Source organism: Cucumis sativus, chromosome 7 (assembly GCF_000004075.3).
Source record: "Cucumis sativus cultivar 9930 chromosome 7, Cucumber_9930_V3, whole genome shotgun sequence".
NCBI classification, from domain to species: domain Eukaryota; kingdom Viridiplantae; phylum Streptophyta; class Magnoliopsida; order Cucurbitales; family Cucurbitaceae; genus Cucumis; species Cucumis sativus.
The window spans coordinates 5,530,299-5,556,888 of record NC_026661.2 but is presented as its reverse complement, the minus strand read 5'-3'; the positions used below and the strand labels follow the sequence as shown (position 1 = coordinate 5,556,888).

The 26,590-nt window shown below is 30.9% G+C and overlaps 5 protein-coding genes across 7 annotated transcripts; all 5 read left to right on the top strand.

The window, feature by feature from the left end:
• The first annotated feature begins 628 nt into the window (after positions 1-628).
• Positions 629-2,776, top strand: LOC101209915 (flavonol synthase/flavanone 3-hydroxylase). The gene is made up of 3 exons (XM_004136950.3): positions 629-1,339; positions 1,591-1,924; positions 2,354-2,776. Exons 1-3 carry the CDS (start codon positions 870-872, stop codon positions 2,615-2,617), a joined length of 1,068 nt encoding a protein of 355 aa, XP_004136998.1. The 5' UTR covers positions 629-869; the 3' UTR covers positions 2,618-2,776.
• A 663-nt stretch (positions 2,777-3,439) lies between these two features.
• On the top strand, positions 3,440-5,218 carry LOC101222219 (probable esterase PIR7A). The gene is made up of 3 exons (XM_004137076.3): positions 3,440-3,985; positions 4,104-4,241; positions 4,800-5,218. The coding sequence occupies exons 1-3, from the start codon at positions 3,509-3,511 to the stop codon at positions 5,130-5,132; spliced, it is 948 nt and encodes a 315-aa protein (XP_004137124.1). The 5' UTR covers positions 3,440-3,508; the 3' UTR covers positions 5,133-5,218.
• Positions 5,219-5,361: 143 nt separating this feature from the next.
• Positions 5,362-15,031, top strand: LOC101209423 (protein DMR6-LIKE OXYGENASE 2). Of its 3 annotated transcripts, none has more exons than XM_011660618.2 (3): positions 5,362-6,212; positions 7,732-8,059; positions 14,582-14,998. In XM_011660618.2, exons 1-3 carry the CDS (start codon positions 5,749-5,751, stop codon positions 14,852-14,854), a joined length of 1,065 nt encoding a protein of 354 aa, XP_011658920.1. In that variant the 5' UTR covers positions 5,362-5,748; the 3' UTR covers positions 14,855-14,998. The 3 variants fall into 3 exon arrangements, with proteins under 3 accessions (XP_011658920.1, XP_004136997.2, XP_031744488.1); XM_004136949.3 differs by lacking the exon at positions 14,582-14,998 and adding an exon at positions 8,192-8,654 and having other exon boundaries at positions 5,495-6,212; XM_031888628.1 differs by lacking the exons at positions 5,362-6,212; positions 7,732-8,059 and adding exons at positions 13,294-13,912; positions 14,119-14,449 and having other exon boundaries at positions 14,582-15,031.
• Positions 9,594-11,645, top strand: LOC116401616 (protein DMR6-LIKE OXYGENASE 2-like). The gene is made up of 3 exons (XM_004136948.3): positions 9,594-10,205; positions 10,647-10,974; positions 11,119-11,645. The coding sequence occupies exons 1-3, from the start codon at positions 9,724-9,726 to the stop codon at positions 11,377-11,379; spliced, it is 1,071 nt and encodes a 356-aa protein (XP_004136996.1). The 5' UTR covers positions 9,594-9,723; the 3' UTR covers positions 11,380-11,645.
• Positions 15,032-15,183: 152 nt separating the features above from the next.
• LOC101221751 (methylesterase 3) lies at positions 15,184-16,496 on the top strand. Its single transcript, XM_004137074.3, has 2 exons — positions 15,184-15,936; positions 16,013-16,496. The coding sequence occupies exons 1-2, from the start codon at positions 15,361-15,363 to the stop codon at positions 16,295-16,297; spliced, it is 861 nt and encodes a 286-aa protein (XP_004137122.1). The 5' UTR covers positions 15,184-15,360; the 3' UTR covers positions 16,298-16,496.
• The last annotated feature ends 10,094 nt before the right edge of the window (positions 16,497-26,590 follow it).

The window sequence follows — 26,590 nt, the reverse complement described above, 5'->3', positions numbered from 1 at the left end:
TATTATACTTGAAATATATATTTTTCTTAAATAAATTTTATTAAAATTTAGGGTATGAAAACAAGGCTGATTTTATAATGATATTCATTTAATAAATTTAGTGTCCATCTTAATTTTTTACCATCTTTGCATGCATGAATAATTCTTAACCAAAGACCGAAGAAGATGGACAACTATGCAAGGGGAGCGAAGGCGGAGAACAAAATTTAAACTATGCGTAATTAATTAACAAACTTCTTTTAAACTACGAAGAACAAATTTTCAATTTATCCTATAATTAATTGTATAATGTTACAAAATAATAGATTATACAATATTAATTTAAAAAAATAAACATAGTTGAATAGTTTATTGTCAAATTATTGAGTGAATAACTACATCGAAATTTGGTACCAAAAGCATCTGAAAACATAAAAGGATTATATTTCTTGTTTTTAATTTTTAAAATTTTAATTTAAGTAAGTCTTAAATTTATTTAAAATGTATAGAATACAATTAAAGGAGTAATAGAATATATATATAGACTAAAATTGAAGGAAGGTGAAGTATAAGTACCAAAAATAGAACAATATTTTAAAGAGAGAAAGTACGTAGATGGTAGTGTATTCCATTTTTTGGGTTATAAATTAATGCATTACTAATCTTTGTTCAACAACGCTTAAATCTCAAATTTGCCGCTGCGCTAATTACAGTTTCACTAAATTGGTTTAACCACAAATCAAAATCTTTATCTTCTCCATAAACCATGAACATTACTGCAATTCCGTCCACCTTCACTCCTCCTAACTCCTTAACAACAACAATGGCCATAATAATCTCATCAACGATCATTGCTTTCCACTTACAGTTTCATCCTACACGCTTCAACCATGGACCAAGACACCTTGGTCGTGGATTCTTCCTTCATCCAACCCATCCAGCACCGCCCCAAACTCTATCCCTTCCAACCGGCCACCGACCAAGTCCCAACCATAGATCTCTCCATCTCCCCCTCTCGCACCACCCAACACCTTGTCTCTGAAATAGCCTCTGCCTGCCAGAACTGGGGTTTCTTCCAGGTAATCAACCATGGAGTTTCACTCGAGACGCTCGCGCGATTCGAGAAAGCTGCCAAGTTATTTTTTGACCAGACGATGGAGGAGAAAAGGAAGGTGAAGAGAGATGCAGGTAATGCTGTGGGATTTTATGACGGTGAGAATACGAAAAACGTTAGAGATTGGAAGGAGGTCTTTGATTTCTTGGTTAAGGATGGGACGTTCTTTCCAGCTTCGCATGATCCAAATGATACGAAATTGAAGGTATTGTTTAATCATTGGCCGGAATATCCCCCTGGATTTAGGTAATTTAATTTGCATTTCTGTTCAAATTGTTCCTTGTCTTTAGTTAAATACATGCCGAGAACAGATCCCATATTCTAGAAATTTAGTTCATGCATGTTTTATTTTCTATATTTGGATTACTTGAAGAGAATAAGAGAATTTGCACACCAACTTTTTGTATAAAAATTCCTCTCTGAAACTCTGATCTTGTATTTCTTCATCTACTGCATGCCTGCTGGAAGAACTTGTTGTTGTTGGTTTTCTTGAATAGGGAAATGTGCGAGGAGTATGCCAGAGAGTTGGAATTGCTAGCACATAAGCTACTGAGGTTGATTCTTTTGAGTCTAGGCTTATCTGGTGCTGATGGATTGAAGGGCTATTTCAATGACGAGCAAATGAGCTTGATGAGGTTGAATCGGTACCCTCCATGTCCGTCTCCGGATCTTGTGCTCGGCGTAGGCCGTCACAAAGATTCTGGTGCCTTGACAATCCTTGCTCAAGATGCTGTTGGAGGGCTGCAAGTGAGGAGAAAATCAGATGGACAGTGGATTCCTGTCAAACCAATCCCAAATGCCTATATCGTTAACATTGGCGATGTTGTTCAAGTATGTGTTGAATTTTTCTTATTATATAATATTGATACGTATGGAATCTTCTCTGATCACGGTTATCTGAAAAGGATGAGACTTGAAGAAGTGGAAATGACTTCTGAAAATCGTATGGTTGTTTGGTTTAAGAAGAACAACTGATAAGTCTTACATGCTAGCTGATGCTATCTATCTTATCTTACTGCATTAAAAATAATTTTTCACATGTAAAAAATACTTCCAACCTTTTGGAACCATAAAGGACTGTGTGAATCCAAGTGCTTAAAAAGTGGCTTCATATATAGATAAGCTTATACAATCGTGTGGTAGATAGATTTTTGTGGTTGAGGAGATGAAGCATTATCTCTAGTTATGGAATTTATTATTTTTCTTTTTTGAGTGAAGATGAAGCATCATATCTTAAGTTCATGGTTTTTGCATGTGAAGGTTTGGAGCAATGACAAATATGAAAGTGTGGAGCACAGAGTGGTGGTGAATAGTGAGAAAGAAAGGTATTCGTTTCCATTTTTCTTCTTTCCAGCTCACCATATGATGGTGAAGCCATTGGAGGAGGTTGTGGATGAGCAAAACCCACCAAAATACAGAGAATACAACTTCGGAAAGTTTATTGCTTCGAGGAGCCACGGTAACGAGAACCAAGAAGTGGAAAACATCCAAATTCATCATTTCAGGGCCAGGCTGCATCAATAATGTCATCACACATTAATGCCTGTATTGCTATTTATTTATTAATGCATTTAGGGACCATTTTGTCTTTATAATTCAGTGGCTGTAAGTTTGTAACGTCTAATCTTTCTCTCCTCCAACAAAAATATCTCACAATCAATGTTCACCGCTTATCTTACCAAATCTCATCCTCATCTATAGAAAGAAACAAAAAACACGTTTTTTATAAATTTAATTTTTATAAATATAACACACAAATTATTTAACTGTATAAAACCCTAATACCTCTTCTTCTTATTATCATTACAAAATGGAAAACGATGTAGAGGTTGACAGATGAGACAAAAAAGTCCTTTTAAAAATATTTTGAAGTATTCCACCCCTCAACATAGGGTTTAATTTGAAAGATTTACAAAATAGAGTTTAAATAACCCTAAACCTTTTTTTTTACTTTAATTTTTGGAACCTACTTTGTTTTTAAGCTTAAATTTTTTTAACAAAAGTTTTATAAACTAGTTAAGATGGGTTTGGAAGTGATAGTTAGAGTAGTACTTACTCTAGCTGAAAAAAGAGATTGAAATACAATTGATTTTATAAAATTGATTTCTGAAAATTTTTAACCTTTCAAAAACCATAATAATAATAAAAAAACTCTCTTTGGCCCCTAAGACAAGTGTAAACAAAAACAAAAGCAACCAAAATGATATATTTTTGAAAGATGATATATAGAATTGGACAAAAGTTGAAAATATAGAGGAAAACAAACATTATAAATAGTATTTAAACATAAAAAACAAATATTTGGGTCCTATTATATCTCTTTTTATATTATAAATATAGTATGATATGATGGGCACAATATGAATATACTACTCTTCCTTGCATGCATTTTTCCTACAACAAAAAAAGTTTAAAATGCAAAAACTTCTGCTACCATTTTTCCTTCTAATTTTCCTCTCTTTCTCTACCCAAACACAAACCTCTTTTCTCTTCCACCACGGCCACCACGACAATGACGGCCACGACTCCCAGTCAAACAAATCACACTTTGTGCTCGTCCATGGTGCCTGCCTCGGCGCCTGGTCTTGGTACCAGGTCACAACCTTCCTACAAACGGCTGGTCACAAAGTCACCGCAGTCGACATGGCTGCTGCCGGGATCGACCCAACCCAGCCAGAGTCATTGACATCACTTACTGACTACTTCCAGCCATTGCTGAACTTCACGGAAGCCCTACAAGCCGACGACAAGATCGTTCTCGTCGGACACAGCCTAGGGGGCCTCGGAATCTCGATGGCCATGGAGAGATTCCCTGAGAAAATCTCTGTTGCAATTTTTGTGACTGCAGCCATGCCTGGCCCAATCATCGGGTTTCAATCCATCGAGGAACAGGTTTAAATTCTACATCCCAAATTAATTCCTTCAAATTATTAAACTATTTATGTAATATAAGTATACTAATTAAAGTTTTTTCTTTTTTCTTTTGATATGCATAAACAAAATTAATTAGAAGACAACACTTGGAATGTACAAGGCTTTTCACAAAGGGGATGATACCAAATCCGAGGTTTCAAAGAAGCCACCACGTCTTTTCATGTTTTCAGAAGAAGAATTAGAAACCAAGCTTTTCCCACTATCTCCACCTCAGGTTTGTAAATATATCCTCTCTTTTAATTTACTCAAACATAATTATAATCAATTAATTAGGTTAGAAGCGAAGAAGGACATATACGATGGAGTGAGAATTAATATCTATCATAAATATATTTTACAAGAATTGTATATATATCAAAGAGTTCAATTTCTGTGATAAATTAAATGATTTGATATTTTGTAGGAGGCATTATTTTAAATATAACTAAACCGTTAAAATTATTTACAAATAGAGACTATTCAATAGATTAAATACATTTATTAATAATGCTAAAGTGATAGATGTCCATTTTAGTCTATCGTTTATAACAAATACAAATGTTATATTTGAAACTAGAGACATAATTTCCATTTTCTAGAAGAAAACAAAACACAAAAGGGTAACATTTTGGCAAATGAGTAGCAAGTTATTTTGTCATCAACATATTCAAGTTATACACGGATGCATATGATCTCTTGAACATATCATATATCATTATTTAATATAGTATATACGTAATGACAAATATATGTATTATATACGTATGTTTGGTAATCAATTATATTAATACAGGATTTGACATTGGCAAGAACATTGGTGAGGCCTCAAGCAATGTTTGGTTTGTTGGAGTCAATGAAGGAGCTAAGACTAAGTAAAGAGAATTATGGGTCTGTGAAGAGGGCTTTCATTATATCACAAAATGACAAAATGACATCAAAGTTTATGGTTTGGGCTATGCTCCTTTTAAATAAGCCTGATCGTGTGGAGGAGGTTCATGGATCAGATCACATGGTCATGACTTCAAAGCCTCTTGAACTTGCTCAACTTCTCGGCACCATTGCTCAAGACTATGCTGCTTTTTCTTCTTCTACTTCATCTTCCACTTTTGTCCGTGATGATCTGTAATATTTGTGATTGTCGTCTACAAGATTTCTCCTTTTATCTCTACTAATGTTATCAAATGAAGTAAAATGACATCATTTTACATCACACATAGGAATTCTCTCGACTGACATAATAAGTAATTTATATTATTAAATTGAAAATGAAAACTAAGTGGCCAAATAATTGGATGGGTTCTAAAAAAAAGTTAATACACAATTCAACCGAAAAACCACGAGAAGATCACTCTTAGTCCTAGCTAATAAATATATTAATGTTTAGTTGAAGTAGTGTATATATGTCTACTTTGAAAAGATTGTAAAACTAAATGAAAAACTAATGGTACCAAATAGTGTAATATATTTGAAAACATAAAATAAAATAAAATAGAAGCATTGGTTTTTTAGTTTTTAGTTTTTAGATTATTGTATTACCAAAAAGACCTTTGTGTGTCATCCTTTAAATAATATACTATTGTCACGATCATGACTAGATGATGCATTAAAATTGAAGCTAAGGAAGGAAACCTTTATTTATTTTCGAACTCACTTTGTCTTTGTCTTACAAAACTTCACATTATTATTAACTTTAGTATATTCTCCCAAAATCTTCTTCTTCAAATTAAATTCCATCTCCCAATATGGGCGATCTGGAGGATTTCATCCAAGCCCCGGAGCACCGCCCCAAACTCGCACTCTCCCATGCTGATGGAATCCCCACCATCGATCTCTCTCCAATCTTCAACTCACTACCCGGCAGCGATTTCCCCCACGATTTGGTCCACCAAATTGCCTCTGCTTGCACGGAGTGGGGATTCTTTCTGGTGGTTAACCACGGCGTCCCTCCCGAGAAGCGGCACCGTATAGAGGCCGCTGCCCGGGAATTTTTCGGCCAAAGTTTGGAAGAGAAGAGGAAAGTGAGGAGAAGCGAAGGGTTGGTGACGGGCTACTTTGATTCGGAGCTGACCAAGAACGTCAGAGATTGGAAGGAGGTGTTTGATCTCGTGGTGGAGGATCCCACAATTGTTCCGGCGTCGCCCGAGTCTGATGATGAGGAGTTGACTCAGTGGACTAATCAATGGCCGGAATACCCACCGGAATTCAGGTACGTGTTACTTAGTGTCCAATTTGTTTAATCTTAGCTAAAATGATAATTCAAAATTTTCATCTTCAAAAACTAAATACAAAAAATGTCAAATTATTAAAATCAACCGTATAAACAAATTATATTAAATTTCAAAATGAAAAAAAGAAGAAGAAGAAGAAGAAGAATGTGAAGTCCTAAGAAAAACTACAAAATCCAAAGTGGCTATCAACCAATAAATATTATTAGATATCGATTTGGTTCCCATTTTTAAAAGTATATGCTTTCAATTTTTATAAACAAATAAACAAACAATGGTCTTTATCATTGATCTAAACCCATCACCTACCTCCTCAACCTCCTCTCTCTCTCTCTCTCTCTCCCCAACACACTTCTCTATTTTCTTTTTTTGATTTTTCACTCCTTTTCTCACGTTTGTTTATCTCATAAAAAAATTTGTCCATTCAATTCAGATATATGAATTATAACATAAACAAATAGAATAATAAAACTACGAAAAAGACCTTACAACTTAAATATTTTTATGACTTTTTGTATGTTAGTAGTTAAATGCTTTAATAGACAAATATATTCATTTTGTATTTCACTATTTATTGTTTTTGTAACTTTTGAGGAGAGATTTTGAATTTTGAATTTTGAATTTTAAGAGATTCTCGGATTCTATGATTTAACTTCAAATATTTGTTTCTATTTTGGAATAAGTATGAATTGTTTGAGTTTATATGCTAACTAACATAAAAGTTTTTTTTATTATTTTCTTTTTTATTATAGAGTATATTTGCAACTTTTTGAAAGGGGAGATACATTTTAATTAAAACAAAATATTATTATCCAGAACTAATAGTAAAGTTATCGATAAATAATATTATTTTTTTGTCAAATTAAAGGGTAATTTTAAACTCCTAGAAATTCAAAGATATATATATATTTTTTAATTTATATATAAAATACAAAGTTTGGAAGTATAGTGTATGATTAGGCTATAATAACAATTTCCTAGTTATCAAAAGTAGTAAACAAATTTAAAAGTAATTAAAGACTCAACTAAAGTGAGGGGTGGGGGCTTAGCTTCTAATTAAACACTTAATTAGTTCAACTACAACAATAACAAAAATAAATCAATAAACAATGTAACTTTTTCTTTTAAATTATTGCACACTATGATTATTATTGTTCAGTATATTAAAATGTTAAAAGTTCAAGTTTTTTCACCTTCACCTGGTTTATTTTAAATTAATTTTCTTTTTGTAATAACTTAATTATGGGACTTTCTTTGTGGAATAATAATAGTTGGTACCTTGGTATTTAATTAATTAAGGTAATTAATTATCTAATATTTATGCTTCTAATATAATTATTTGATTTCAAAATCTATATTATTTTAAAAACTAAACTTTAAAAAAAAAAAAGTTTGAATTATTAATTAGATATCGCACATATATATGGAAGTGGATTTTATGGAGAGAGATTTTATAATTTAACCTATGTATTTGAAGATTGACATTGTTATTGAGAGCAGGGAGAGTTGCAAGGAATATGTTGAAGAATTAGAGAAACTTGGACACAAATTGATGGAACTACTCGCCCTTAGCTTGGGATTGTCCGCAAAAAGGTTTCAACACTATTTCAAACAGCAAACCAGTTTTTTGAGAATCAATCACTATCCCCCCTGCCCATCACCGGAGTTGACTCTCGGGGTTGGGCGCCACAAGGACCCCGGCGTCCTAACGGTGCTCGCCCAAGACGATGTTGGAGGACTGGAAGTGAAAAGGAAGAGAGATGGAGAGTGGATACGGGTCAAACCCGTACCCGATTCTTTCGTTGTGAATATTGGAGAGATTACTCAGGTACACATATAGCAGCAATTCATGTGTTACCTAGCTAGCTATCAGATTTAGTTTTTCTAAATTAAATTAAAGCACTTGCATGTACAAACAAACAATATTATTCTAAAAGCAAACTTTTTATACTAATACCAGGTTTGGAGCAATGAGAAGTATGAGAGTGTGGAGCATAGAGTTATGGTCAACAGCGAAAAGGATAGATATTCCATTCCTTTCTTCTTCAACCCATCTCATTCCACCATCGTTGAGCCTTTGAAAGAGCTGGTTGATTCCCAAAACCCTCCCAAATACAAATCTTACTCTTATGGAAAGTTTCTTACCAATAGACAACGCAGCAACTTCAAGAAACTTAATACTGACAACATTCAAATCTCTGATTTCAAGATCACCAACTAGAGACACGAGAGTCACGCTTCATGCTTACTCTCTTTAGAGGCTGTTTGCTTTAAGGGCGGGGGGCTTGCTCAGAAACCTCGTTGAATGATAAATATGTATTATGTACTGTCAACTGTGTGTGGTTGCTTGTTTGCTTCTAACAAACCTTTTCTTTATCATAGTTATTAAAAAAATTTACAAATCCTTTTACTCTTCTTTATCATCACCATATTCATATTTTTCTCTCTTTGTTCTTAAAATTTTGCCTCATATTTTGCTTATTAAAATATAATTATTTATCCAACTTGTTTTATTTTTTTACTAACAATTCCTCTTTTATTAATTAATTAAATTGATAATTACTAATACTAAATTTACATTTAAAAGTTAAGTATCAAAATAACAATTAATATGAATTTATTAGATATATTAAGTAGTAATTTTAATTATAAATCACAAAATTATTGTAAATAACACTATTAATTTATTAATTTATTAGATATATTAAGTAGTAATTTTTTTTATAGAGTGTATACAGTTTGTTTGTTTATATATATCAAAATTAAATTATAATCAAATAATTTAATGTGGGATAAAATGGAATAAATGGTGGGGTTGAAGATAATTTTATTTTAAAAATTGCATATAGTTTAGCATTATCTATTATTTATTTATAAGAGAATTGTTTGGCACAATAATCAAAACATCACATCCTCCATATTCCCATCCACATTCATTCCCCCCTCTCCCATGAAATATGGCATCATCAAATAACTTTTATATTATTAATTATTTGAGAATGAAAAGTAAGTGGCCAAATAATTGAAAGGATCTAAAAACTCCTTCAAATCCAACCCAATTAAACCCTTCAAAACCACAAACACACTCTTAGTCGTCCTAGCTAATATATATTAGTGTTAAGTCACCTTGAAAATATTGTAAAAACTAATGGTACCAATAGTATATATACTTGAAAACATAAAAATAGAATAGAATACAAGTCTTGTTTTTTAGTTTTAGTTTTTAGAGACTGTGTATTACCAAAAACATATCCGTTAATGACTAGATGATGCATTGAAATTGAAGCTAAAGGAGAAGGAGTAATTCACTAAAATTTAGAATTATGGTAATATAGAATATTTTAATCCTTCAATCCAAACATATTACACTCTCTATTATATATATATCTCTTACCATTTTTTTCCAATTTGCAAACACAAAAGTACTTCACATTAATATACATTCCCTCAATATCTTCTTCTTCTTCCTCAAATTAAATTCCATCTCCCAATATGGGACATCTTCAGGAGTTTGATCAGGTTTTCATCCAAGCCCCCGACCACCGTCCCAAGCTCGCCGTCTCCCAAGCTGACGGAATCCCCACCATCGACCTCTCTCCAATCTTCAACGACTCACCACCGGCCGGCAGCGAATTCCCCCACGATTTGGTCCAGCAAATCGCCTCTGCTTGTACGGAGTGGGGATTCTTTCTGGTGGTCAACCACGGTGTCCCTCCCGAGAAGCGGCGTCGAATGGAAGCCGCTGCCCGGGAGTTTTTTGGGCAGAGTTTGGAGGAGAAGAGGAAAGTGAGGAGAAATGAAGGGGTGGCGACCGGCTATTTTGATATGGAGCTGACCAAGAATGTCAGAGATTGGAAGGAGGTCTTCGATTTCGTGGTGGAGGATCCGACCCTCATTCCGGCATCGTCCGATCCTGATGAGACTGAGTTGACTCAGTTGATCAATCAATGGCCGGAATACCCACCGGAATTCAGGTACATCTCACACTGTCCTATTATGTTGTTAAATAGTGGTTTGTTTTCAAATTGTTCTGGAAATCAAGAAAATAAAATTGAGTATCACGAACCACTTGGTCATTCTAATAGAGGAAAAAAGAATTATGATTAGGATATGGATGGAGTTGCACATTCTTCAACAATGCAACCCCAAGTTGTTGTGGAGTAGTCACTCTAATCAAGGGACATTAATTAATTAGTTTTCAAAAATGATTAAGCAATCTCTTTTTACAAACAAAATAGCAATAATTTAATCCTTTTTAAACAGAACAAAACAAAACAAAATAAATTGTCACATGATCCTTTTTAGTCTGGGTACAACAAGAACTGCACAATCACAATCACAAATTTGTTGTATAACATACTAAAATGGAGCAAAGTTAATTATGAATTAATTTGGAGATTGAGATGATTGAGCAGAGAGATTTGCGAAGGATATGTTGAAGAATTGGAGAAACTCGGGCACAAATTGATGGAGCTAATCGCCAGTAGCTTGGAATTACCGGCAAAAAGGTTTGGAGAGTATTTTAAAGGGCAAACAAGCTCTGTGAGACTGAATCACTATCCATTGTGCCCATCACCGGAGCTAGCTCTGGGAGTTGGCCACCACAAGGACCCCGGTGTCTTGACGGTGCTCGCCCAAGACCACGTTGGAGGACTGGAAGTGAAAAGAAAGAGAGATGGAGAGTGGATTCAACTCAAACCTGTACCTGATTCTTATGTGGTCAATGTTGGAGATATTACTGAGGTACGTAGCCGGGCCATTACGACTAAATAATCATGCCAAAAACCACTTCATTATCAAACATATATCTTTATATTACAAAATCAATAAATGTGTTTTTTTTTCTTCTTTTAATTAAATTTTTTAAAACCACTCTACTCTTCATAGGTTTGGAGCAATGAGAAATATGAGAGTGTGGAGCATAGGGCTACGGTAAACAGCAAAAGGGATAGATATTCAATTGCTTTCTTCTTTTATCCATCTCATTCCACCATTGTTGAGCCTCTGGAAGAGCTTATTGGTCCCCAAAACCCTCCCAAATACAAACCTTACTCTTTTGGGAAGTTCCTCGCCAATAGAAAACGCAGCAATTTCAAGAAGCTTAATGTCGACAACGTTCAAATCTCTGATTTCAAGATCACCAACTAACCCAAATTACCTTAAATGCTTCCTTCCTTCATGCTACTATATGTTTGGTATAAGCTTGGCTATTGAAAACATAATCAGTTGAATAATGACAGCCTGAGTAGTAAATGCCAAGTTCGTCATTTTGTATAATTTATATGCTTAGTTTGAGGTTTAAATTGAGATTATTGTTTTTTTTGTATGGAAATCTTTTTTTAGTATAACAACTATGAAAATTAAAGATCGAGAATCAAACCTCTCATCTTTTAGATGGGAGGTAATACTAATTACATAAGTTCTTCGTGGATTCTTTTAAACACAATCCAAAATATTTAACTTAACCAATTCAATATATTTGGTTCTATATTTACAAATTATCATCTTTTAGATGGGAGGTAATACTAATTACATAAGTTCTTCGTGGATTCTTTTAAACACAATCCAAAATATTTAACTTAACCAATTCAATATATTTGGTTCTATATTTACAAATTAGTTAGGAAAAAGTTTTAAAATAGCAAAATAAATTAAAATATTTACAAGCTATATCAAAATTGTGGATTCTATCAATGATAGCCACTGATATGTTTTTATCACTGTCTATCAAGAAAAATTATTTTAATACAAGCCATAAAATTAGAGAGATAGACTCATCTTGAAGTGTTCTATCTGTCACAAAAAATGACATTTTAAGAAAAATTACCCAGAAAAAGGAAGACACTATAGAAGAGATGATAGTCGAAAATTTAAGCCATATGGAAGAGAAGAGTCAATTAGGCACATAGATGACTCAAGGAGGTTAAGAGAACATGAAAGATATCGAGGGAATGTTGGATAAGAGCCTTATGAATATATTGAGGTACTTGTTGCTGCTAATAAAAAGGTCATGAAAATTGAAACCGAGGAGAGAGGGTGGGTTTTAAACTCAGGTTGTACCTAGCTACCATATGACTTCCAAGAAGAGTCGGCTTACATGGATAATAACAATAATGAGTGTGAAATCATTGGAAGAGGCTCAATACTATTAATCTCACAGAAAGCAACAAGAGGTTCTATTGAGAGATGTTAGACTGTTCCAAAACTCAAAATAAATCTAATTTCATTAGAAATGCTTGATGATCCGGGATGTGCATTTATGAGAAAAAAAGGAACCTTGAAGATAGAAAAAGAATGGAGATCTTCAACCTAGAGTATAAAGTTCTAGCTTAGAACTACCCTACAACATTTAGGTGTTAAATGCTTTTTACCACTAGGGCCAACCCATTGTGGTTATAAATTGATATATTTTATAACCCACAACTTACATTTACATTAGGATTAAAGGATTTTGGGTTCAAATTTCTTCATTTAAAAAGCTCAAGTGGCATCTATGTATATGTATGAAATATATTTTGTTAATAATTTCAATATTTTGCTATTAATAACACAATTCCTCTTTAACTAATTAATTAAATTGACAATTACTAATAATGAATTTATATTAAAAAACTAAATATCAAAATAACAATTAATATGAATTTATTAGATATATTAAATGATAATTTTAATTATAAATTACAAAAATTATTATAAATGACAAAGTTGTGTTAAAAATATTTACAAAGTATAACAAAATTTCAAATTGCATCAATGACGATATTACTCAAAAAAATAGTCTATATCAGTAATGCTAATATCGATAAAATGATAGATCTAAAATTTTGTTATACTTTAAAATGTCTCTAAAAATTAGTCATTTTCAAATATTTATATTTAAAATTAGAATATAACTTTTAATTAACTAAAATTTATGAATACATTGAATGATATTTATTTTTTGATTAATTAATACTAAAATTAGGTAAGTTTGTTGTGCTTAATTTAATTATTAAATATATACATAATTTTTGTTAATGAGATCCTGATAGTATTTGCAGTGCACAATTAAATACATTGATATCTTATTGTTCGGTATACGTAAGCCTTCTTTATTCACCGGTATCTATAAAACATTCAACTAAATAACCCCTTAACGTTTACAAATTAAAGATTTAGTCCCCCCAATATCTTCTTCTTCAAATTAAATTCCATCTCCCAATATGGGACATCTTCATGAGTTTGATCAGGCTTTCATCCAAGCTCCCGAGCACCGCCCCAAACTCGCACTCTCCCATGCTGATCGAATCCCCACCATCGACCTCTCTCCAATCTTCAACCACTCACTACCCGGCAGCGATGTCCCCCACGATTTGGTCCACCAAATCGCCTCTGCTTGCACGGAGTGGGGATTCTTTCTGGTGGTTAACCACGGCGTCCCTCCCGAGAAGCGGCACCGTATAGAGGCCGCTGCCCGGGAATTTTTCGGCCAAAGTTTGGAGGAGAAGAGGAAAGTGAGGAGGAGCCAAGGGTTGGTGACTGGCTATTTTGATACGGAGCTGACCAAGAATGTCAGAGATTGGAAGGAGGTCTTTGATTTCATGGTGGAGGATCCCACCATTGTTCCGGCGTCGCCGGAGTCTGATGATGACGAGTTGACTCAGTGGACTAATCAATGGCCGGAATACCCACCGGAATTCAGGTCATCTCACTATCCAATTATTTTGTTCAATAAGTTATTATACGGAGAATTGGATTGATTTTCAAATATATTTAGTAAACTAACAATTTTTTTTTTTGAATATGTCCATATATTTTATTTTTAGTTAACGATATCATATTTATTTAGTCAAAATAAAAATTTAACGCAATTCCCCAAAGTTAATCATCAATTTGGAGAATGAGCAGAGAGATTTGCGAAGGATATGTTGAAGAATTGGAGAAACTTGGGCACAAATTGATGGAACTAATCGCCACTAGCTTGGGATTGCCGGCAAAAAGGTTTGGAGAGTATTTTAAAGCAGGTCAAACAAGTTCTGTGAGACTGAATCACTATCCATTGTGCCCATCACCGGAGCTAGCTCTGGGAGTTGGCCGCCACAAGGACCCAGGTGTCCTGACGCTGCTCGCCCAAGACGACATTGGAGGACTGGAAGTGAAAAGGAAGAAAGATGGAGAGTGGATTCAAGTCAAACCTGTACCTGATTCTTATGCGGTCGATGTTGGAGATATTATTCAGGTACGTACCCATTACTAAATAACGATCGAAGCACTTTTATCAAACGTAACACACATAAATATATTACAAATCAATTTTCGTTTTTTTTCTTTCTTTTAATTAAAATTTTTAAAACCACTCTACTCTTGATAGGTTTGGAGCAATGAGAAGTATGAGAGTGTGGAGCATAGGGCTACTGTAAACAGCAAAAGGGATAGATATTCCATTGCTTTCTTCTTTTACCCATCTCATTCCACCATTGTTGAACCTCTGGAAGAGCTTATTGGTCCCCAAAACCCTCCCAAATACAAACCTTACTCTTTTGGGAAGTTCCTCGCCAATAGAAAACGCAGCAATTTCAAGAAGCTTAATGTTGACAACATTCAAATCTCTGATTTCAAGATCTCACCAGCTAACCCCAATTAGCTTAAATATTTCCTTTCTTCATGCTACTATGTATTACATTTAGAGGGGTTTGTTTGGTATAAGCTTGGTTATTGAAAATATAATTTGTTGAATAATGACACCAGAAGTAATAAATGTCAAGGTCTTGGGCATTTGTATAATTTATATATGCTAAGTTTGAGGGGTAGATTGAGATTATTATCTTTGTAGAATATTTTTTTTTAGATATATAGAAAAGAAAGAATCAAACATTTCATCTTTTAGATAGAAGTAGTTTCCTAAATGCATGTATTGGTAAAAATAAAAAAAAAAATCACAAACTACACTTTCTAGAGTGTTCAAAGTTCACAATCCAAATTCAAACTATATAGACAAAAAAAAAAAAAAAATTATCGAAGAGTCTTAAATTTGCTTAATTAGGTCAATGGCTTCAATTTGTCAATTTAATTTAATTTTGATCAGTAGCTTTCTTGTGGGATGCGTGCCCAAAGTTTCCAAAGAGTACTAATTTCAGGTCAATAATCAAAATGGAGAAGCAGATCAAGAACAACAACTACCTCTTACCACTACTTCTCCTGTCCCTCTTCTTCCAACTCTCACTCTCCGATAATACTTCTCACAAACACTTTGTCTTTATCCACGGATCCTGCCATGGCGCATGGTCCTGGTTTAAACTCCTCCCTCTCCTCCAATCCTCCGGTCACCGCGTCACCGCCCTCGACTTGGCCGCCTCCGGAATCGACCATCGAAATCCGGACTCTGTCCGATCCATTTCCCAGTACTTCCAGCCTCTGACTGACTTCATGTCAGCTCTCCCTCAGCACCAAAAGGTGATCCTCGTCGGGCATAGCCTGGGCGGATTGGTCGTGTCGAAAGCCATGGAGGACTTCCCGACGAAGATTTCCGCCGCCGTTTTCGTCACCGCTACGATGCCTGGGCCAGCTCTGAACATATCGACCATTTATTCGAAGGTATTTGAGAGGAATGAATCAATGATGGATAGCGTTTACTCCTACGGCGATGGCCGGAATCGGCCTCCCACTGCCTTCCTCTTTGGGTCGCGCTTTTTGGCTTCCAAAGTTTATCAGCGCAGCCCAGCTGAGGTAAGTATTAATTATATATTGGGGTTGATTGAAGTAATTGAATTATATATTAGCAATAATATGTGCTCCTATATAGGATTTAACACTGGCGACGTTGTTGATGAGAGCAGTGCCATTGTTCACCGAAAAAGACATGTCCGATGTATTGAAGCTATCGGAGAGAAATTACGGTTCCGTCAAGCGAGTATTCGTGGTGTCAGAAATGGATTTGGTTAGTAATATAGAATTTCAAAGGTGGATGATTGAGAACAACCCACCTGATCATGTGGTGGAGATAGAAGGATCAGATCATGTGGTGATGATGTCTAAGCCTTTCCAGTTGTGTGCTCATCTTCAACTCCTTGCTCAACCTAGACCTTAATTACCCTTTTTAACTCATCAATCCCACATCTCCTTTCCTTTAATTCTCACTTAACAAGTAGTTTATTGGCTGCCTTTAATTAATTATTTGTTGTTGCAATGATATAATATACTTATAAATTTATATATATTATAACCCTCATTTAAAAAGCATAACTGGCATCTATAAATGTATATAAACTGTCTAATTACTTTGTGGATATCTACTAAACTACGTTGAGAGACTCATTTAAATTGAATTGAAACTTAAAATCAAACCAATTAAATTAAAATTAACTTCAAACTTCAAGCTTCAATTCTTTTGAACTAACTAATTATTTGAAACTTATAAAATCATAGGAATTACAAAATTTGTATTTTAATGAAAGAAAAGAAATAAGAAGCATGTCTTTCATTCTACTTATACAATAATTGAAGGACAACAATAATAATGGAAGCTTACAAAAGATTAGAATATTACACACACATCAATGTAAATAAAACTCCAAACCAAGGTATCCATGCTGGTTGATGGATAATAGTGATAATGACAACATGACACTTATCTCTCTATGGTATTGTCTATTTTTTTACATAAATCTTCATCGCTTTTCTTTTTGAAACAATCCAAAGATCATACTTGACAAAATATTTAAGTTTTTCTTAACACACACATATATATATATATATATACTTATGTATTATAAAATTTGATCGTTTTTTGAATCGACGTGGTTGTTTACACATCTAACTAACATCACCAATAAAGAACACTCATACTAGTAATTTTCAACAAACATTTCAATCGAGAATCCACACCGATCCATTATAAGAATATAATCGCTAATTAAAAAAGAAAAGCAATTTTTTTTTTTGTAGGGAAGAAGCATGTGTTAAAATAGAGTTTAGAAAGTGGGTTTTGTGGGATTTGAGAATCATGAAATTAGAAGGTTTTGTTGAATTAAAAATTTAATATGCAGTATTTTATGATAGGTGTGAGTCATGTGGGTAGCATTATTGTTTTTGTTTTCTTCCTTCAAATCTCTAATAACTTTTTTTGTAAAAGTATATCAACTTGGATGTAAATATTAATTTGTAACTAATCACAATCTTCAAACTGAACGACAAGATCTTGATCATCCATCGTCTTAAATATTAAAAAAAACATATACATTAATGGTTTTGGGAATGCATACCATAACACTCACTATTGTTTATTCTTGTATTTTTATTTGTACAACTTATTACCTCCATACTAGAAAAAACTCTTGATACTGTTTAAAATTAAAATGTATTGAAGATTTGAAGATAATAGTATATTATATAATAATAATTTATATGACTAATTCAGAAATTTATTTTTAAAAAAACTTCAATTAATTAAGCACACATGCTCATAAATGTTTTGTGATCTCTCTTTTATCGAAGAAGAATGCCTCTCATATAGTCTCGTAAAAGAAAAAAAGAAACAAAACAAGTTTCTCGGGCAATACAATTATAAGCAATTGTGTGTCTCGATCTTGGACAATGACTAAAGAAAATTATTTAATTAATTACATGCATTTTAAAAACCAACACATCAATCGTATCCATGATTTTCTTGATTTAATAACTATACACTCCCTGTGTTAGTTAGTATAGTATAGCTAGCAGCATTCATTAAATCATATATCATATCAATACGTATATCTTAATCCATGCTGTATTTTTAAAAATAAATTTGAAGTTTTGATTTTTCAAGAAAATGAAAATAAAAATTGTCTTGTAGGATTTGAGAATCATGGAATTATATATATATATATATATATATATATGATATTAAATATGTCTATATATTAATGTAATTTATATTTTGCCTGTTATGTTTATATCATAAATTATTAAGAACGTTAATTTGTAAAGTGGATCTTTAAGATTCCACCTAACAATTATTGAACTAGGTAGACCAAAATTATTTGTGCAGACTATATTGAATCCAAAATATCAAGTAAGAACATTTATTTTGTATGGATGCACAAGATCTTGAGTTTGATATGAATCTTGGACTCAAATATGACTATAACTTCAGTCCTTCACTTTTCTTATTTATATCTTTTGTTTCCTAAATTTTTTTATTCTTAAGTTCTACACAAAAGTCCATTTTAACAAAATTTTTTATTCTTAAGTTCTACACAAAAGTCCATTTTAATCTAAACCAAGTGTAAATGTTTTTATTGATCGAGAGTTTATTTTAAATGATAAATAACGTAAATATTTTTAAATTAATCAAAATGACAAATTAACGGTACCTTTTACATTTAGTTTTATTTTACAAATAAGTTGATAATTTTACTATATGTATAAAAATACCTATTTTCATTGACAAAAGTGGACAAAATAAAAGGCATTACTTTTTAGAAAGAAAAAAAGAAAAGAAAAGAAAGAACTCAATTCAAATCGGGGAAGTGGACAAAATAAACTTCTGTAATTCCACATAAACCATTGGATAACAACTATATTCCATACCTCGTCCCTTAAATTCTACAATATTTACACAAATACCCATCCAGTTCATACATTTTCTTTTTTTAAAAAAAGAAAAAGAAAAAGAAAGAAAGAACATAATTGAAGTTAAAGCGCGACTTTCAGGTCCGGCGTCAAAATGACGATAAAACCAACAGATTACAACCAAATAACAATTCGATAGTTTCGTACTAACCCAGATAAGAGAGAGAGAGAGAGTAATTTCGTACTAAAAAAAGAAGATAATTGGATTATTTCCAATAGAGAGATCAATTACAATAATACCTCCATTTAATTACTAAACAAAACAAAAAACAAAATTCACACTAACTTTGAACGAACATCGCCACATCGCCGCCGCGGACGGCAGCGGAGGATGAATTTAGGGGTAAAAGCCCACAAAAGGAACCGGAACTCTACCGCCCGCCGTCGGCAGAGCTTGCGGTTGACATTCCCGGTGTATAACGTCGCCCACGGATTCGGCAACGACCACCACGAAATTGATAGCCATTCGCAGAAGCTCCAAACAAAGTTCTAATCTCTGAATCCCCATCTCCGCCGGATTGAAGAACGTGTGCTTTCGATTTCTGGTTTCTTTCAGATTGAGAAATTTCGAAACGATTTTCTCTGTTTCTCTCAATTTTCCGCGTCGTTCTTTTTTCCTTTTCCTTTCTTTTTTTATTTTTCTTTTTTCTTTTTGGAGAAATGTTCTTTCTTAGTCGTCGTCTTCTTCTTCTTCTTCCTCTCTGCCCTAATCTGTTTGTATTTATAGTAGCTGGAAAGAAGGGAAGGAAATTTCTACGAAATGGAGGGCTGTTTTCGTAATACTACTCTTTCTTATTTTATTTTATTTTTCTATTTTCCGCTTTTTATATTATTTCGTTTAAAATATTATTTTGAATTAAATATTTGAAATACTAAAAAAATTATGTATTTGAGATTTGATATATTATAGTTTATTGGTTGAATGTAACTACAATTAACGAGGTCGTGGAAATGGAATGTAACGGTGAAACGTACAAATAGTTAAAATAATAATCTAGTTAAAAGATTGTGTATACTTAAAATTTTGTAAAAGAAAAAAGAGATTCTCTAGAAGAAAAATTCATAGATTAAAAAATGTTTTTTCGTTTTTAATACGAGAATATGATTATGAAAAGTATATTAATATATCAAAATGTATTTTCTTGACCGACTATTAGTAAATTAAGCATTCAATGTACTCATTTTCAAAAGTAAAAAGCACTTTTAGTTTTGATTGCTTTTTAGAGAGTGAAGTTTTATTACAAGAATACATTTATGTTTATTTTTAAAAAATGTAAATAATTAATAATTATAAAATGGAATTTTTGTTATTATTTTGAAAATGAAAAATGTGAAAGATTATAAGAGGAACTAACAAATAATGTCCAATAAATTTGTTTTAGAGGTCCTTTTTTATTTTTGGGTTTAGACGAAGAGACGGTCTTTAAAAAAGTTTAATTTGGCTTTTGGATGTTTGGAAAGGACACCACCTCTCTACCTCTCTCCCTCTCCACATTCCTTTTCTCTTCCCCCTTTCTTCCTTATCTCAATATATATTAGATTGATGTTTAATGTGATTTTGTTTTATGTTCTACCAAAATTTTAAAATTAATTTCAATGAAGAAGAAAAACAGTGAAAGTTAATCAGTTGTAATTGTTTTAAATTTAATTAATAGATATTAATCTTCAAATGACGAAAGTATTTAATTAAAAAATTTTAAAAATTAAACCCAAAAAGTAAAATGTAACAAATCGAACTAAGGACAAAAATGCATTTTCTTGTATACATAAAATGTGGTAGAAGATATCCCAACAACACGTTTCAATTATCACTAAACAATATTTATTTTGGCATTTTTAAGTGGTGTTTTAATTTGAAATGGCGGTTTATTGAAAATAGATGAGTTTTGTTTTTAATTTTTGCATTATCAAAGAGAAATTGTAGAAAATGATAAAGTTGACCATTAATTGCAGTGAAAGATTTTTTTAAATTTAAATTGACACCGTTGTGAATAATTGAAAATTTGCTTTTTGATTCTCTATGGTTAAAAAAAAAAATCGTAGAAATAAATAGTTAATAATTTTGGTTGGACCAAAGTAATTAATGCATCTATAAATTGGTGAGAGACATTCAGAAAATATCGTACACTTATTTCTTAAGATTCTTTATGAAATAAAAACAACAAAATTATTGGCATATAAAATCAACTTTTTTTTACCCTCCATAATTTCTATTTTAAATTTCAAATTTATTTGAATTGACAGTCTTCTAATTATTTCCTTTTTATAATTTCTTATTTAAAAAAATTATTGTAAAAGTTAAAGTACCGAAGAAGAAACAAAATTGAATAGATGATTTTGAAAATTAAAACATTTAATTATGTTTAAGACCCAATTCAATGTAAGTAAGAGTTAGAAGTGTAAAAATGAAATATAATAAAAAGGACTACAATTTAAAGCATCGTTGAATGTCAAAAATGGCAAAAAAGGGGAATAGAAAGTAATAATAATAATAAATAAATAAAGAGGTGGAAGAGGGAAGTCTTTGTGCTTATCCAAATGCAAAGGAAAAGAAACAAAAATATAAATAATAAAAAGAAAAAAGAGACTCCAATGCATGTGGTGAGAAAGGATTTGCCTTATTTTTTATTTTTTATTTTTAAAAATTTTTAAAAAGTGACACTTGGCATTTTAAAATTTTATTTTAATATCTGCCTTCATGTTGATAAATAAATAAATAGATAGATAATTACATGCTTCCCAACAAAAATTTATTTATATCTTGGCAACTGCAATCTTCCAATGATGTGAGCAAAATATTAGCTTTTACCTAATTTCAATCATTTTAAATATGCAAATTTGTAGGCTGAATTTGATAAGTATACTTACCTTTATAATTTATTATTATTATTATTCTATAAAATTGGTTTTTATCACACATGATTTTCATTTTGAACATAATAACATTTAAATTATACACATTTTTAATCATCATTCAATTTTTTTAGAAGGTTCTATTATTCAATTTATTAATATTTTAAATAATTAAACAGACGTAGAAAATTAAAAATGAAATAGTTATCCAATAGTGCTTAAATGATGATCCATATAAAATTTAGAATATTTTTTTTTATTGTTTAGACAATATGTTAACTTTTTATTTTAATTTCAATAATGTTTCATATGGGGTTGGTTAGTTTCAATTTGGATTGTATGGTTTTGAATAGTTTAATCCTATAGGTTGGACATAGTTTTCAATTTGTTATCATAATTTTATGATTTGTTTAATTTCATCATTTTGATTGAATCAAACCCTAAACCAATTATTATTCATATCATTTTTTTATTTTGGACACTTTTCTTCAAATGGAGACAACGTGGGTTGTTATTTTATACTTATAAAAACAATTTGTGTTGATTGGTACCTAAGGTTGGGGGAAACTTAGGTTTGTATATATTTTTATAAATGGTAAAGAATATAGCATAAGCATATTGCTTAGTACATAAGAACAACAACAATTTATAAGATTCATCATGTTGACCGTTACCAAAATGTAGTTGACAACGATTATATTTGATTTGTAATTAAAACAATGTTTGACAAGGTTTTTGATATTTAGTAATAAGAATTTTTTTAATGGGTTGCTTCACCTTGCTAGGAGGATAAACATTGTGTGTGTGTCACATTTTGTTTGTTTTTGCATTTGTGTGTACGCGAATGTGTCGTACATGTGTAAATAATTCAATATCTAATGTAATAGTCTTAAAAAATTTCAAATAAATTGTTAAAATAAAAAACCTTTCCATCGAAATAAAATTTAAATTATTGTTTCTTTATATGTAAATTAATAATTATGGGTGTTGACATATTATTTTCTAGCTTTGGCTTCAAGAATTATAAAAAAAAAAAGTATAATTTGTCCCATAACTTTTATAATATATTTTGTGTTAGGAAGGGCAATAGTTTAATCATTCGAGTCCCCTTTTATAATTATTCAAATCGATCACTTTTGATAATTTTCTCTTTTTTTTTCTAATAAAAATGGCTTGTTTTTTAAATATTATGAAAAATTCAATTATATATATGTAATAAATCTGTCATCTTTCCTGTAAAAAAAAACTTATTACAAAAACCTTGATTTTCATGAAAGAAACAAATTTAATTCTCAAGATGGTAGTTAGTGATTCCATCATTGAACTTTAAATTTATAACAATTATTTAGTGGACATTCAACTTTTAATAAGGTAAGTATTCAATCTTTAATGTAAAAGTGTGATAGAGACTTGACAAAATATGATTAACTAAACTAAAATTGTTAGTCATAGTCATGCTTAGTACAAATTTTATACTTAATTAGTTTTGCTAGCATTCATCACATAAACTAAATGGTTAAAAAAAAAAAGTTCATTAATACAAATACTAAATTAAATTGTTGCTTTTTAAAGTTTTAAAACTTAAATTACTACAAATTTTAAGTTTCTACATACAACAAAAACAAAAATGAATTTATGTAACCTTCAAAATTACAACAATTTAATCCTTTATTTGGTTATACAATATTTTTCATTTCTTAATTCTTCACAAAAGTAACGTAATTTAGTATTTTAGAGAAAATTGAGAATATATATATATATATATTTCCAAAAAATTGCCACAGCTTTTTTGTTTACTCCCATGCTCTCTATCATTCCCCTCTTTATCTCTTTGGTACAGTGAACGTGTGATTATTGCTTCAACATTCTAAATAATAAGACATTCTCCACTTGCTATCAAATCATTCAAATAACACATAATATCATTGTCTCCTTATCTCTTATCGTTGGATTGTGAATCTAAAGTGAATGTGATCAATATAATAATATATACTCACAAAATTAAATAAGAATAACCTAAATAATTAAAAAAACAAATAACTCATCGTAAAAAGTTTGAGATAATTATCAAACTACGAAACTAAAGAAAGTAACAAACGTAAAATACTTTTATAGATTTTCCTTTTTGAATAATTTTCCTTGAAACGAATTAAATTTAAGGAACATAAGAGTTTTTAAGGTCTCCATCCATTTATGTTTCAATATTAATGTAACAAATACGATTAAAATAATGATCCAAGTTGTGTAATTTAGAAGTGGTTAGAAATACAAAATTATTTAAACATCAATCAAAAAAAAGTTATAAACAAACAACACTATTAAAACACTTCAAGAAAAAAAAAAAGTTAAATAAGAATAACAGAAGAAACCAAAGAAAAATTGTCAACTTGGCAATATCATACTGTAAGATTAAATAATTAAAAACTAAAAACCATGGGAATATTTTGAGTACTTTTTTGCTCTTTTTCCAAAAAGCACTTATTGATCTGATTTGTTATAATTATAACTCAACTTGATAGCCAAGTAGTTCTCTTCTTATCCATAAAAATTGTTTACCTAATCTACTTTTAACACATAAGATGATCATGACTGCCTCTATAAACAAATCTCACTTTTCTTTTTTTCTTTTATCATATTGCATGATTCATCACAAATGACATCAGAGATGTAACATTTATATTTAAATATTATAAACAAAATTTTGAGTGAAATACAAAAACCAAAATTTTGAGTCAAATACGATATACTTACAAATTTACAGTACCATCCAACTTTTCATTATAAAAATTGAGTCATCAAATGTATATATTGGTATTAAAACCAAACCCTATAACCATCTTATGACAGTAATTGTAGTAATTGAATCTCTTAATAATAAAAATTGGACTCTCCATTTATATCATCATTGTATTTCTATGTAAGTTTGCGAGTACATTTTAATGATTGTACAAGTTAGAAGATTATATTCCAATCCTTAAGAAGCAATTTTTAGAGTTTATTTCTAGAATATTTTGTTCGACTTAGTTTTGTATTTAGTTTGATGTTTAAATTTTAGAATACTTTGTATTAGGTAATATATAAAAGGCTTGTTTGATGATGGTTTATTTTTCATAAATTATTTAACCAAAAAAAATCTAAAACCTATACATGATTTTTGTTAATTTATCTCATTATTAGTCATGAATGGGCTTTAGACTTATATATATATATTTAAAAGAATTTATATATGTTTAATAGAAAATTAACCATCGTGGCTTTATTAGTTCTTTCTCCAAAATTTAAATAGTGAAATATTTAATATTTGAAAACTTAAGTTTTTTTTTTCAATGAATACATTAATTTATGTAATTTAACCTAATTTAATATTTCCACAACGTTATAAAATTATTTATTAATTTCACGTATTAGACTTTGAAGCTTTATATTATATATATATGGGGTTTTCTTAATTTTTTTTGAAAAAGGGTTTAGTTTAGTTCAACAAGTCAAGGAACTAAAAGTCTTTGCAAAATGTTTATATGTTTATGTCTTCCCCAATTATTTGAGTTGCATCACTTTATATTAAATAATAAAGGGTTTCATTATTTAGAAGAGAATCATTTCAGTACAGCAGTTCAAAAGAAAAAAAAGTGATGCTTTAAATTCAAACTATATATATATAAAATAGTATATTTTACTTTCAACAATAATTGATGGAATGTTATTAATTATTTGATGTAGTTTATGTCAATGCTATCATTAATAATATGTTTTCCTCTCAGTAAAAATTGATCATGATATTTATTAATTATAAATTAAACCTTCTCATTTACAAAGAGAGTAAAGCACACTCTCTGTTGTCCTAAACAGATTCGTTCTTTTCAATCATAAAGTAAAAGAAAAGTAAAATTGGCATAAGTACATCACATGTAAGACGAGAGACCACTTAGCGAATTGATAAATTTAGAAGAAGAAAAGTTCAGAAAAGAAAAAAGAAAAACAAGATGCTTTTCATTGGTTTGAAACCAAAAAGAAAAAGTACATAAAAGAGTGGGGATCAAAAGGAAGTCATGATTTAGACACACAAAGTGATGGAGAACAATTTATTTTTTGAAAGAAAAAGAAAAGTGAACAGTGAACAGTTCAAAGTTTATCCACGAGGAGGCAGCAAAGACATGTTTGAAATAAGTAATGTGACTGATCATATCATGACCTTATCTTATAAATTTTGCAACCACCCAGCTGCCACTCAATTAAATTCATTAATCTTTTTACTAAATGATAAAAGTTGCCCTCAACTGTTCAATGGGACTACATTATTCCCTCTAACCTATTATATACATGTGCATGTGCTTACATACATATTGATGGATCTAAACATTTTGTAGATAAAATATAACACAAGACTTGAATCTGAATCTTAAATGAGTTAGAAGATAGATTTACCTCTTAGACCTATTCTAACATGTTTAGTATAGGAGTTTTCCAATTAAAAATCTTAGTTTCCGAAGTCTTGGAAAGGTTTCCTTTCAATTCCTCCCTATAAACTAATAATATAAGAATAATAACAAGAAATAAGATAATATTTATTGATTAATTAGTAATATTAAATCACATTTTGAATCTAATTTGTTAAATAAAATGTGGGGAATGACTTTGGCTCCTCTATTGTATTTTTAATTCCTCAGTCCATCATTCCACTTTGTTTAGTAGCATTTCTTTTTAAACAATTTTATTTATTTATTTGTTGGTTAACAATGAATATTCATTATCTCAATTATCCAACAATAATAATAACTTATTAAGTGGGTCCAAATTATATATTATTGTTAATATTATTTATTTATAAGGAGTTCAACTTCAACATTTCCACAGTTGTAGTTCTTGACATTATCAGAAAAGAAAATGGTTATGAAATAAAATATTAAAATGAGTT